The 12,993-nt window shown below is 36.8% G+C and overlaps 1 protein-coding gene across 1 annotated transcript in view; it reads right to left on the bottom strand.

Moving 5' to 3' along the window:
• LOC126354035 (A disintegrin and metalloproteinase with thrombospondin motifs 7-like) overlaps nucleotides 1–12,993 on the bottom strand; it is a 423,933-nt gene that overhangs the window by 96,466 nt on the left and 314,474 nt on the right. Inside the window, exons 6-7 of the mRNA XM_050003371.1 lie at nucleotides 10,332–10,593; nucleotides 9,771–9,876 (exon numbers count right to left, since the gene is read on the bottom strand). Coding sequence (XP_049859328.1) covers nucleotides 9,771–9,876; nucleotides 10,332–10,593 — 368 coding nt within the window. The remainder of the gene's footprint in view (nucleotides 1–9,770; nucleotides 9,877–10,331; nucleotides 10,594–12,993) is intronic.

Raw genomic sequence — 12,993 nt, 5'->3', positions numbered from 1 at the left:
AAAGGGCTTCTGTAAGATGTTTGGTTATCAACCATAGATAATATTGTTATCATATTCATCTGTAGAATATATAAATTTTATATGTTAACCATCTCATCTGATTTATCAAGGCTCTGTTTAGTCAGAAACTACATTGCAAAAGTCCTAAACAAACTCAATTTGAAGACACTGAATAAATTATGTGTACCATGGAAAGGCTTATTATGAAAGTATTGAGCTGTGCATAGTCATACAGCCTATTGCTCTGGGTAGTGAATGTTCATCAGAGAAAATGGTATCTTCAAGGGTGCCCCAGGGAAGTGTAATAGGACCACTCTTGATCTCGGTAAACATAAACAACCTGATAGATAGGCTGAGCAGCAGTTTGTGATTCCAGAATGAGATTTTTACTCTGCAGTGGAGTGTGTGCTGATATGAAACCCCTGGCAGATTAAAACTGTATGCCGGACCGAGACTCATACTCAGGACCTCTGCCTTTCGCAGGCAAGTGCTCAAGTGTAGAGCACTTGCCCACGAAAGGCAAAGGTCCCGAGTTCGAGTCTCGGTCCAGCACACAGTTTTAATCTGCCAGGAAGTTTCAGTTTGTGATTGTTTGCTGATGGTGCTGGGGTATACAGGAAGGTTTCATTTTTGGGTGACTATAGGAGGGTACAGGGTGGTTTTGTCAGAATTTCTATTTGGTATGATGCATAGCAGCTTGCTTTAAATGTGGAAAAACGTAAGTTACAACAGATGAGTAAATTCAGAGCAAATTCAGTATTAGTTGTGTGCTGTTTGATACAGTCACATTGATTAACTACCTTGATGTAATGTTTTTAAGAGGCATAAAATGTAATTAACACACAAGGTCACTTGTATGGAAGGCAAATGGTTGACTTCAGTTTATTTGGAGAGTTCTGGGAAAGTGTAGATTATCTATAAAGGAGACCATGTATAGAACACTTCTGTACCCAGTCTTTAGTAAAGTTCTGGTTTTCAGTATTCGCATGAGGTCAGATTAAAGGAAGACATCACAGCAATTCAGAGGCATTCTGCTAGATAGTTTCTGTAAATGCTCTGTGAACTCAAATTGGAAGCCATGGATGTAAAAGACATTCTTTACATGCAATATTGTTGAGAAAATTTAGAGAACCAACATTTACAACAGACTATAGAATGATTCTACTGCTGCTAATGCACATTTGTATAAGGACCACGGAAACAAGATAAGAGAACCAGGGCTTCATATGGAAGCATATAGGTCATTGCTCCATTTGCAAATGGAGGGGAAAGGGAGTCACCAGCAGTGATACAAAGTATGCTGCACCATTCATCTTGTTGGCTTGCAGAGTATGTATGCAGCTGTAGAGAGTGAAAGGAGAGAGAGAGACCAATTGCAGACCACTGTGAAAGACCATTCATAGCAATATTAACAGAACTGAAGTAATGATGTTATGGATGTGAAGGGTAGAAACAGTACTGGTACATCTATAGGTGCACCTAAAAGAGGTACATCTAAAAGAGGTACAAGTGAAAACTGAGGCTGGGGAGACGGTGAGTCAGAAAAGAATCACACACACACAAGGGGGAAAACAAAATCATTCACTCCATTAATGTCTTCTGCTGGAGGCCAGGCAATACATTAAATTCTGGAAGTTTTAATATGATGATGTTATTGTCATTTAAAGTAGAGGACAGGTTCCCACTTAAGTTTGATTCTCCTCTACCTTCAAAATATAAAATCTAGTGTACAGTAATCTGTGTGCCACTAGCACCACACATCAGTGAGGTGTCTTACTCAGAGACACATCAGGCTGGTCTTGTAGGTACATTATTGACAGACAGTGGTCATTGGCAATTGCTCCTCACCACTTGCTATCCTTAGTTAGTTGGTTGTGTGTTCCATTGATCAGTCGCACGGTACAGTAGCCGTAACGATGTGGAACGTGTCAAGTGCACAAGAACTGCACATATGAAAAAAGATTTTTTAAATATATATATGCAATACAATACAGAGTTAATGATTAATATTTCTATTATTTACCCTATTCCCTTAAATGGCACAACATGCATATACTATAATTGTAGATTTATTTATTCCTATTCAAGAATTCATCTATGGTATAGAAGGAGTTGTCAAGGAGATATGATTTCAATCTATTTGTTAAGCTATTACTGCTGGCTGGCAGCCATTTTATTTCATCTGGTAATTAGTAAAAAAAAATATTTATAGCAGCATATTTTACCCCTTTGTGTGCCAAGGATAGGTTGAGTAAATAACAGTGTAAGTCTTTTTTTTCTGGTATTATAATCATGAATGTCACTTGTTTTTAAACTGGTCCATGTTGTTGAGAAGAAATTTCATTAGTGAATAAATGTACTGTGAGGCTATTGTAAGAATTCACAATCTTCTAAAAAGATGCCTACAAGATGTGCGATTATGAACCCCACACATTATTCTGACCACTTTGTTTTGAGCAGTGAATACTTTTTGTCTAAGTGTTGAGTTACCCCAAAATATTATTCCGTATGACATCAGAGAGTGAAAGTATGTTAGCTTACTCATTTCTGTATCCTCAAAATTGGCAATTATTCTGATTGTAAAAGTTGCTGAACCTAGTCCCTTTAGAAGATTCAAAATATGAATTTTCCAATTAAGATTCTCATCTCTATGTACACCCAAAAACTTAGTATGCCCTACCTCATCTACTGACTTCTGCTGATGTGTTATATTTACTGAAGGAACTGCACTTTTTGCAGCAGAAAATGGGATTCACTGTGTTTTTTTTCAAAGTCAAGCCCATTTGCACAAAAACAATTCATGACTTTTCTAAAGACCTTATTTGTATCATTTTCAATTAGAGTTTATTTTACTGAATTAACAATTATGCTCGCATCATCAGCAAACAGTGTCAGTTCAGCTTCCTGTTTCAGATAAGAAGGGAAGTCATCCACATATATCAAGAACAGAAGGGGACTCTTGATTGAACACTGTGGAACACCTAATGCAATTTCACCCCAGTTAAATGGAGTGGCAAACTTATTAAAATCACTTGACCCATATAAAGAAACTTTTTGTTTCCTGTTCTGTAGGTATGACTTAAACCACTCATATAATATTCCATTTATACCATAGAATTGTAATTTCTGTAATAGAATGCCATGGTTCACACAATCAAATGCTTAGGACAACTCACAGAAAATTCCTATTGGTGACATTTTACTATTTAAAGACTCTATTATGTAGACAGTGAAATTATATATTGCTGTCTCTGTGGAACTGCATTTTTGAAACCCGAACTGTGATTCACTAAGTATCCCATTACTGTTGAGATGGCTAACCACTCTTGAGTACATTATTTTCTTGAAGATTTTTGAAAATGCTGTAAGCAAGGATACTGGCCAATTATTATTGGCATCTGTGGTGTCCCCCTTTTTGTAGAGAGGTCTACCAATGACATACTTGAACCTGTCTGGGAAAATACCTTGAGTTAGTGATGCATTACACATGTGATGCAGAACATCAGGTGTAATTGCTCCACATTGTTTTAATATCTTAATGGAGATGTCATCTACTCCACAGAACATTTATTTTTCAAAGATTTAATAATTTTACTTATTTCACAAGAGGTTGTTTGGTGAAACTTAATATGACTCAAATTTTTCAAAACTTACTGTTCCATGTACTGCCTGGCTTTTTCTTTTGAACTATTCTCACCAATTTTTTTCTCTTACACTTAAGAAATGGTTGTCAAATACATTAGGTACTTGTGTACTGTTGGTTAGGATGGTCTCATTCATTTTAATAGTAATACTACCTACCCCAGTGGTTACTTTTCCTGTCTCCCTTCTAACAACTTTCCATATTGATTTGATTTTATTGCTGAAGTTGTTAATTTCTTCTCTAACATACAGATTTCTTGATTTCATTACAACTTTTCTCAGTATGTTACAATAATTTTTATAGTGTAAAACTGCTTCTGGATCTTTACTAATTCTTTCTGTCTCATACAGTTTTCTTTTACTTTCTGAAGACACTTTAATTCCAGTAGTAATCCAAGGTTTCTTTCAAAAGTGTGTGGTGTTACATTTGGTAATTTTCTTTGGGAAACAATGTTCAAAAAGGGGTTTTGCATCCTCTTTCTGTACAAATACATTATCTATTAGAGTGCTACTGTCTTGAGCTATACATGTAGGGAAATTTATCACTGATTCTAAGTTATATGTTGTTAATAACACTTCTAGTTCATTTTTCCTATCAGAATTACTTACAAAGTTTACATTGAAATCACCACAGATTAACAACTTCTTCTTTTTGTCTGGCAGACAGCATAATAAGGAGTCAAACTTTTTTATGGATAGCTCCCAGTCTCATAATGGGGACCTGTATACTGTTGCTAATATCAATACTACAGAATCTAGCTGAAGTTCACATGCACAAAACTCAAAGTGCTTATCGACACAAAATTTGCTTGCTTCTAAAAGTTTTGTATTTATACCCTTGTACTATGAAATGGCAACTCCTCGTTAGCCCATCCTAGATCTACAAGTGTGTTGTTGTTGTCTTCAGTCCTAAGACTAGTTTGGTGCAGCTCTCCATGCTACTCTATCCTGTGCAAGCTTCTTCATCTCCCAGTACCTACTGCAACCTACATCCTTCTGAATCTGCTTAGTATATTCATCTCTTGGTCTCCCTCTACAATTTTTACCCTCCACACTGCCCTCCAACACTAAATTGGTGATCCCTTGATGCCTCAGAACATATCCTACCAACCAATCCCTTCTCCTAGTCATGTTGTGCCACAAACTCCTCTTCTACCCAATTCTATTCAATACCTCCTCATTAGTTATGTGATCTACACATCTAATCTTCAGCATTCTTCTGTAGCACCACATTTTGAAAGCTTCCATTCTCTTCTTTTATAAACTACTTATCGTCCATGTTTCACTTCCATATATGGCTACACTCCATACAAATACTTTCAGAAACAACTTCCTTGCACTTAAATCTATACTCGATCTTAACAAATTTCTCTTCTTCAGATACACTTTCCTTGCCATTGTCAGTCTACATTTTATATCCTCTCTACTTCGACCATCATCAGTTATTTTGCTCCCCAAATAGCAAAACTCCCTTATTATTTTAAGTGTCTCATTTCCTAATTGAATTCCCTCAGCATCACCCAACTCAATTAGACTACATTCCATTATCTTCATTTTGCTTTTGTTGATGTTCATCTTATATCCTCCTTTCAAGACACTGTCCATTCTGTTCAACTGCTCTTCCAAGTCCTTTGCTGTCTCTGACAGAATTACAATGTCATCAGCAAACCTCAAAGTTTTTATTTCTTCTCCATGGATTTTAATACCTACTCCAAATTTTTCTTTTGTCTCCTTTACTGCATGCTAAATATACAGATTGTGTACAAGTGTCAGTTGCTAAATTATACCTATTTATACTGACACTACACATCCCCACAGTTACATGGTGTTCAGACAGAGTACATCAATCTCATTCTTATTTTTGAGGTCATCTAAACACACTAATAACTCATCTACTTTATCTTTTATTCCCCTGATATTTTTATGAAGCAAGTTGTGCTGCCCTTAGCTTTGCCCCTATTTACTGTATATGAAGTTTCTTTTATTCTATTCATCTTGGTTGTTGTTTGTCTGGACTTTGGCTTTAACCTAAACAACCTGTCTGCCTGGACCCATTAACCACAAGGATCACCCCATTGTGTGACTGTGGCCCTCCTTACAGTTTCCGATAATAGAGAAGCTATTACACAAGTCCTTACCTCTCTGACTCTACAGTGAGATGACAGCTTGTAGGGGACTGGAGCATTGTGTTGCAGCTGCTTTGTCTGTTTGCTCATTTTTGCAGATAAGTATGTCCCCCATTACCCATAAGAATGATATTTGGTTCTCCATTTGTTTGCAGAAGAGAAAATTAGCCCTATATTTTTTTCTAGGTATGTTAGTTACAGTTTTTCTAATGTGCTGAGAGAAGTGAAGCAGAAATTTATTTGTTCAAAGATGCTTCACCTTTTGCAACACCATAAAGATTACATACAATTTGGCACTAACTACTGTGAATGTACTGGAAAGTTGAAATCTAAAGACATGATTTGTGGAAACTACTGAGTATTCATTGGTTTCACCTTGTTGTCTCGCCTCCCTTTATGGCTAGTGATATTCAAGCAGCAACTGCCAAACTTAAATTTGGACCTTGCCATACAATTATCACTAGTCATGCCTTGCAGCAGTGACTATTGCAACCACTTGAAGATGTAAAATATTTGCTTCAATAAAATATACTGGGTCTTTTAAAATGTTAAATGTTGTTTACATTTTCTTCATGGTGGTTCACCGGCACTGTATTTATTAAAAGATTGTGTCATTTTCCACTTCTTCTGTATTAATTTTATTTGTTCAACAACTAGTTTCAACCTTCTAGGCCATTCCTAAGTGATTTTGTGTTCTGCAATAGAAACCTATGTCTTATATATTGACTTGTCAAGGCATCAAACCAATACGATAGCATTTGTGAACCGAAACAAATAGAAAATACAAATTTCAAGACACTGACACTTCAAAATGTAGGACAAAGTTTTCTATTGCAGAGCCATAAAATCATCTGAGAATGGTGTAGAACAAAGAAACTAGTTGTGGACAAATAAAATTAACATGGCAAAAAAGGAAAATGACACTGTCTTTTAAATGTATTTACATTTATTACACTGCCCGATATCAGCATATTCGTTTGTACATCTGAAGTTTGTGTTGAATTTGTCAAAAATAAGTGTTCATAAAAGAAGGCTGTATACATGGAAGAAGCCTGGAGATACTGACAGGTTTCAGATAGATTATATAATGGTAAGACAGAGATTTATGAACCAGGTTTTAAATTGTAAGACATTTCCAAGGGCAGATTTGGACTCTGACTACAATCCATTGTAGATTAAAACTGAAGAAACTGCAAAAAGGTGGGAATTTAAGGAGCTGGGACCTGGATAAACTAAAAGAACCAGAGGTTGTACAGAGTTTCAGGGAGAGCATAAGGGAGCAATTGACAGGAATGGGGGAAAGAAATACAGTAGAAGAAGAATGGGTAGCTTTGAGGGATGATGTAGCGAAGGCAGCAGAGGATCAAGTAGGTAAAAAGATGAGGGCTAGTAGAAATCCTTGGGTAACAGAAGAAATATTGAATTTAATTGATGAAAGAAGAAAATATAAAAATGCAGTAAATGAAGCAGGCAAAAAGGAATAGAGACGTCTCAAAAATGTGATCGACGGGAAGTGCAAAATGGCTAAGCAGGGATGGCTAGAGGACAAATGTAAGGATGTAGAGGCTTATCTCACTAGGGGTAAGATAGATACTGCCTACAGGAAAATTAAAGAGACCTTTGGAGATAGAGAACCACTTGTATGAACATCAAGAGCTCAGATGGAAACCCAGTTCTAAGCAAAGAAGGGAACGCAGAAAGGTGGAAGGAGTATATAGAGGGTCTATACAAGGGCGATGTACTTGAGGACAATATTCTGGAAATGGAAGAGGATGTAGATGAAGATGAAATGGGAGATACGATACTGCGTGAAGAGTTTGACAGAGCACTGAAAGACCTGAATCGAAACAAGGCCCCCGGAGTAGACAACATTCCATTGGAACTTCTGACGGCCTTGGGAGAGCCAGTCCTGACAGAACTTTGCATTCTGGTGAGCAAGATGTATGAGACAGGCGAAATACCCTCAGACTTCAAGAAGAATATAATAATTTCAATCCCAAAGAAAGCAGGTGTTGACAGATGTGAAAATTACTGAACTATCAGTTTAATAAGTCACAGCTGCAAAATACTAACGCAAAATCTTTACAGATGACTGGAAAAACTAGAAGAAGCCATCCTCGGGGAAGATCAGTTTGGATTCTGTAGAAATGTTGGAACACGTGAGGCAATACTGACCTTACGACTCATCATAGAAGCTAGATTAAGGAAGGGCAAACCTACGTTTCTAACATTTGTAGACTTAGAGAAAGCTTTTGACAATGTTAACTGGAATACTCTCTTTCAAATTCTGAAGGCGGCAGGGGTAAAATACAGGGAGCAAAAGGCTATTTACAATTTGTATAGAAACCAGATGGCAGTTATAAGAGTCGAGGGACATGAAAGGGAGGCAGTGGTTGGGAAGGGAATGAGACAGGGTTGTAGTCTCTCCCCGATGTTATTCAATCTGTATATTGAGCAGGCAGTGAAGGAATCAAAAGAGAAATTCGGAGTAGGTATTAAAATCCATGGAGAAGAAATAAAAACTTTGAGGTTTGCCGATGACATTGTAATTCTGTCAGAGACAGCAAAGTACTTGGAAGAGCAGTTGAACGGAATGGATAGTGTCTTGAAAGGAGGATATAAGATGAACATCAACAAAAGCAAAACGAGGATAATGGAATGTAGTTGAATTAAGTCGGGTGATGCTGAGATAATTAGATTAGGAAATGAGACACTTAAAGTAGTAAAGGAGTTTTGCTATTTGGGGAGCAAAATAACTCATGATGGTCGAAGTAGAGAGGATATAAAATGTAGACTGGCAATGGCAAGGAAAGAATTTCTGAAGAAGAGAAATTTGTTAACATCGAGTATTGATTTAAGTGTCAGGAAGTCATTTCTGAAAGTATTTGTATGGAGTGTAGCCATGTATGGAAGCGAAACATGGACGATAAATAGTTTGGACAAGAAGAGAATAGAAGCTTTTGAAATGTGGTGCTACAGAAGAATGCTGAAGATTGGATGGGTAGATCACATAACTAATGAGGAAGTATTGAATCGGATTTGGGAGAAGAGAAGTTTGTGGCACAACTTGACCAGAAGAAGGGAACGGTTGGTAGTACATGTTCTGAGGCATCAAGGGATCACCAATTTAGTATTGGAGGGCAGCGTGGAGGGTAAAAATCGTAGAGGGAGACCAAGAGATGAATACACTAAGCCGATTCAGAAGGATGTAGGCTGCAGTAGGTACTGGGAGGTGAAGAACCTTTCACAGGATAGAGTAGCATGGAGAGCTGCATCAAAACAGTCTCTGGACTGAAGACCACAACAACAACAACAACAACAAGTGATCATTTGCACAACTAGCACCTCTCTAATACCATCTGGGTGGTATACTTAATGTTCTTCAAATTCCCTCATAGAGTGAAGTGCAAGGACATTAATTAGAGCAGTGTTGCTCATGATTCAATACATCCTGTTATTCTTGTTTATAGTGTGCAGTAGGCGGTGTTCAGGTATGCTGATATATGTAAGCTGCAATATAGTGGAGTGCCACTTTACCCCGAATTATTGTCAGTATATTTTCAATGACAAACAGAAGCTGGAGCTAAAGGATACTGTATAAGATGGTTCAACAGAAACTGCAGTTTGTACCTTGAGGATGACAGGGACATTGCCCACAGAAATATCAGTGGTTTTAACATATTTTCCAGTTAACATTACCAATGACCTATTCAAAAAGTGCCAGGAAAGCTTATAGATTACAAGGCCCTATATTTTTTAAATAATAAGTCAGTATGAATTACAGATAGATTGGAACTGCACAGTAGTTCTTGTGCTGTAGGGCATATTGTTATGCCCTTTGTTAAGGATTTACCCTGTTACAGAATTTTATTGGAGAAATAAGCAAGTGTACGCATTTCATAGTGGTTAATCCATAATTTATGAGCATTTTTAACACATCTGGTTAATGTTCGAAATGATATACCAAGATTATGTTTAGGCCTATACTGCAGTTTTCCTCACTTGTGTCCAATCTCATGAGCCACAACATAAACACTTTCAAAATGGCGTCCCTCATTCACAGTACAGCTGCTTGTTGGAGCACACATACCCGCAACAGGAGCCAGGCCTGAAACAAATAATTTTTCTTAATTAATCTGGCCATTGCAAGAGAGAAATGAATTTGTATATAATAAAATATTGACTTTGTTTCCAGAGGCAAGTTTAAGGGAAGAAATGGTGTAGTAGATGAAAAAGACAATGGACAAATCCTCTCCCTGTATCAATTAATGAAAAGCCCTATTACTAATCATTTTGAAGGCTTTTATGTGTTGACATAAGGAGAGAAATTGCCTGTTGATTTTTTTGTGTCTACTACTTAAATATTGGAAATGAATATTTTCTAATGGAGGGACCCTTTAATTTATGTAAGTTTACTGGCTTATTTATAATTAGAGCCTACTTTGCTAATATTCAGCATCTGTTAGAGACTCATCAGAAACTGTAGAAGAAGATTATATACAAAAAGCAAAAAAACTGCACATTTGAAACACCTTCACTACCTAATGATTTGCAAGAACTCACCAACTACTTGACTGCTGAGCTTTCCATTTTTGCTGACAACATAGAGATCCAGACCAGTAAGAATGAGTGCATGATCCCAATGGAATGGATCAGAATCTGTGCCAGTATTTTGCGTACTCTGCCATGAACAGAAACTACTGAGAAATGTGTCAATGTTGTGGTGACGATGAAGACCTGGCGGATCTGTGTGGAGGATTTCCAATCTCTTGAGCACAAAATTCACATGCCTACCCAGAGATGGATCATGATATAATAACTGAACCTGAAAGAAGGAATGAAAACTCTTACACACTTATCAAGTATCAGTACAAAATTTGAGGAGGTATTTGCACAGTTAATAAATGCAATTATTTTGTTGGATAGGAACATTACTGACCAGGAGCTGCATTCATGTCAATTTACAACAATTTTACAACTCACTACAAAATTAAATTAGGCTAAAGTTTAATGTCCTGCCAACAATAAAGTCACTAGAAATGTAAATTACAAATGAATGTCAAAAGAATGCTGTCCACTTCTAAATTTGTAATAAAACAGAGTCCTGTTGAAGGTGTTGTGCTGATGCAGATTCATAAACAAGAGTAGAGTATTTTGTCTTTTTGTTGAATGTTAACTTGATACCACTGTGGCAAAAGACCACACCATAATCCAATTAAGTATGATACACCTGCAATCCGTAAAGAGAAGCACTGTGGTGGAATGTGACTCCTTCTCCCCATCTCCTATCCACCGCCAAACTTGGACCAATGCACAGAGAATGGTTAACACTATCTCTAGCTTCAGTAGCATATGTCTGATGAGAGGATAGATCAGTTCCAGGAATGTGCAGTTGTTAATGGTGTCATGTAGTCTCCTAACTGAATTGGCTAAGTAAAATTCTCCACAGGTTTGTGATTAAACACACTACTTATGATCTGTGAGGTAATATTTCTAGTATGCATTTTATTAGGGAATCATAAAGTAATGTGGTACAGTGACTTAGACTAAGGGAAAAAGAGACTTAGACTAGGGCAGCTATTCGAGGGAAATGTTGTGGTTGAATATAGATATAAATCAACAGAATATTGTAACAGTTTAACAACGATTGGTGAAGGAGTTCCAATGCTACTATACCAATTTATGTTGCTGATGTGAAGTTAATGTGGCTGGGCTGCTGCACATTTTTATCAAAGCGGAACAGAAGTTTTTTGTTGAAATGTTTGCCAGTGGGTTGAACATTTCAAAAGCAATTGCACATATGTGAAGCGCAGTGAAAGAGACAGATGTCAGGCCACATAAACTACTGATGCCAACAAGAGAAAGGCCGTGCTCTTGGTCTCAAAATGCGATGAATGACTGTTAATGAAGTAGCAAACCAAATGCATATTAGTCATAATCCTACACACAAGATCAATCATAACGTAGTCTGTGAGATAGGTCCCAGAACAAGAAAATAAATAGGACAAGAACAATTGCTTCGTAATCTGACTGCACTTAATAGACTTACAGGCTAATGGAGGTGAAACTGAAACTAAATGCGACTAGAGAAGAAACATAGATTCATCACATTGAATGAGCAAGCAAAAGGCGGATTATGCTGCCAAAAAAATATTCATGAGTAGAAATTTATGTTCATGGCTTAAGGGATTCAAAATAACCAGTTTGGTAACATTAATTGAAAAAGGAGTTGACAGTAAAGTAAACCATTGCCCATTACAGTGGTAGTCTTTGGAACAAGGTGAAGTCTGGTTGTTGCTATAAAAAAAAAAATAAAATAAAAAAATAAAAAATAAAAAAAAAACGTATATAGATATCTGTGAAATTGGGGAACTTGTGCAACAATGGACCAAGTGTGTTGTGAAGTCAGATGGTTATGTCAAAACTTGACATTACTGCAAATTTTGAATTATTAAAGCAAAATATAAAAACTGAATGCAAATAGTTAGTAACTAACTCTCATATGAAATATAATCGCCATATTAATGGCAATTCAGGTTGGAGATACGTAATTTCATTTAGTAGACGTGGCATTGGTTGTGGATGAGCAAGCAAAATTGGAGACTGAAGGAACTTACTGCTGTATTGAAAGGAAATGTATTACTCCAGATACTGCTGTTGTAGGGAGGGCACCTCTATTGTCAACGCCATATAACTATTTAAGTGGTAAGCAGCCTTGAATATTTGAAAATCGTATGAAGGTTGGTTTGCATTGAGAGATTGGTCATTTCAGATACATGTGAAAATGGAATGATCATGCTGTGGGATGTCGCTAGTGAAAATAATAATCACAATAACACAACCTCTGCCTCGATACAATACCTATGGGTAATCTTTTCACAAAATAGTAGTAATCAATAGCATATTTCTTTATGAAGGCAATGATAAGATGAACCATTTGTTGTCACACTTCCTGACAGTCTGGTGTCATGGTGTCGCACAAATTTTTTTATATGATATGTGCTACTTCTTAGTTTTAATCATAATTGCTTCAACAGCTCAGTGGTAGGACTCCGTTCATGAAGAACTGTGACCAGAGGTCATAGTACATGTTACGGGCATGATACAGTCATGGGGCCCACATAAGCACACTGCCCAGTTTTTAACATAAAACTTAAATGCTAACAGTTTTGAATTAAAAATAATAATACTGTTTAGGGTATTGTGCACATGCTTGCACAATCTT

The sequence above is a fragment of the Schistocerca gregaria genome, chromosome 3 (genome assembly GCF_023897955.1).
Source record: "Schistocerca gregaria isolate iqSchGreg1 chromosome 3, iqSchGreg1.2, whole genome shotgun sequence".
Classification (NCBI taxonomy): Eukaryota; Metazoa; Arthropoda; class Insecta; order Orthoptera; family Acrididae; genus Schistocerca; species Schistocerca gregaria.
The sequence above is the reverse complement of the archived record's forward strand: the minus strand, read 5'-3'. Positions and strand labels throughout refer to the sequence as shown.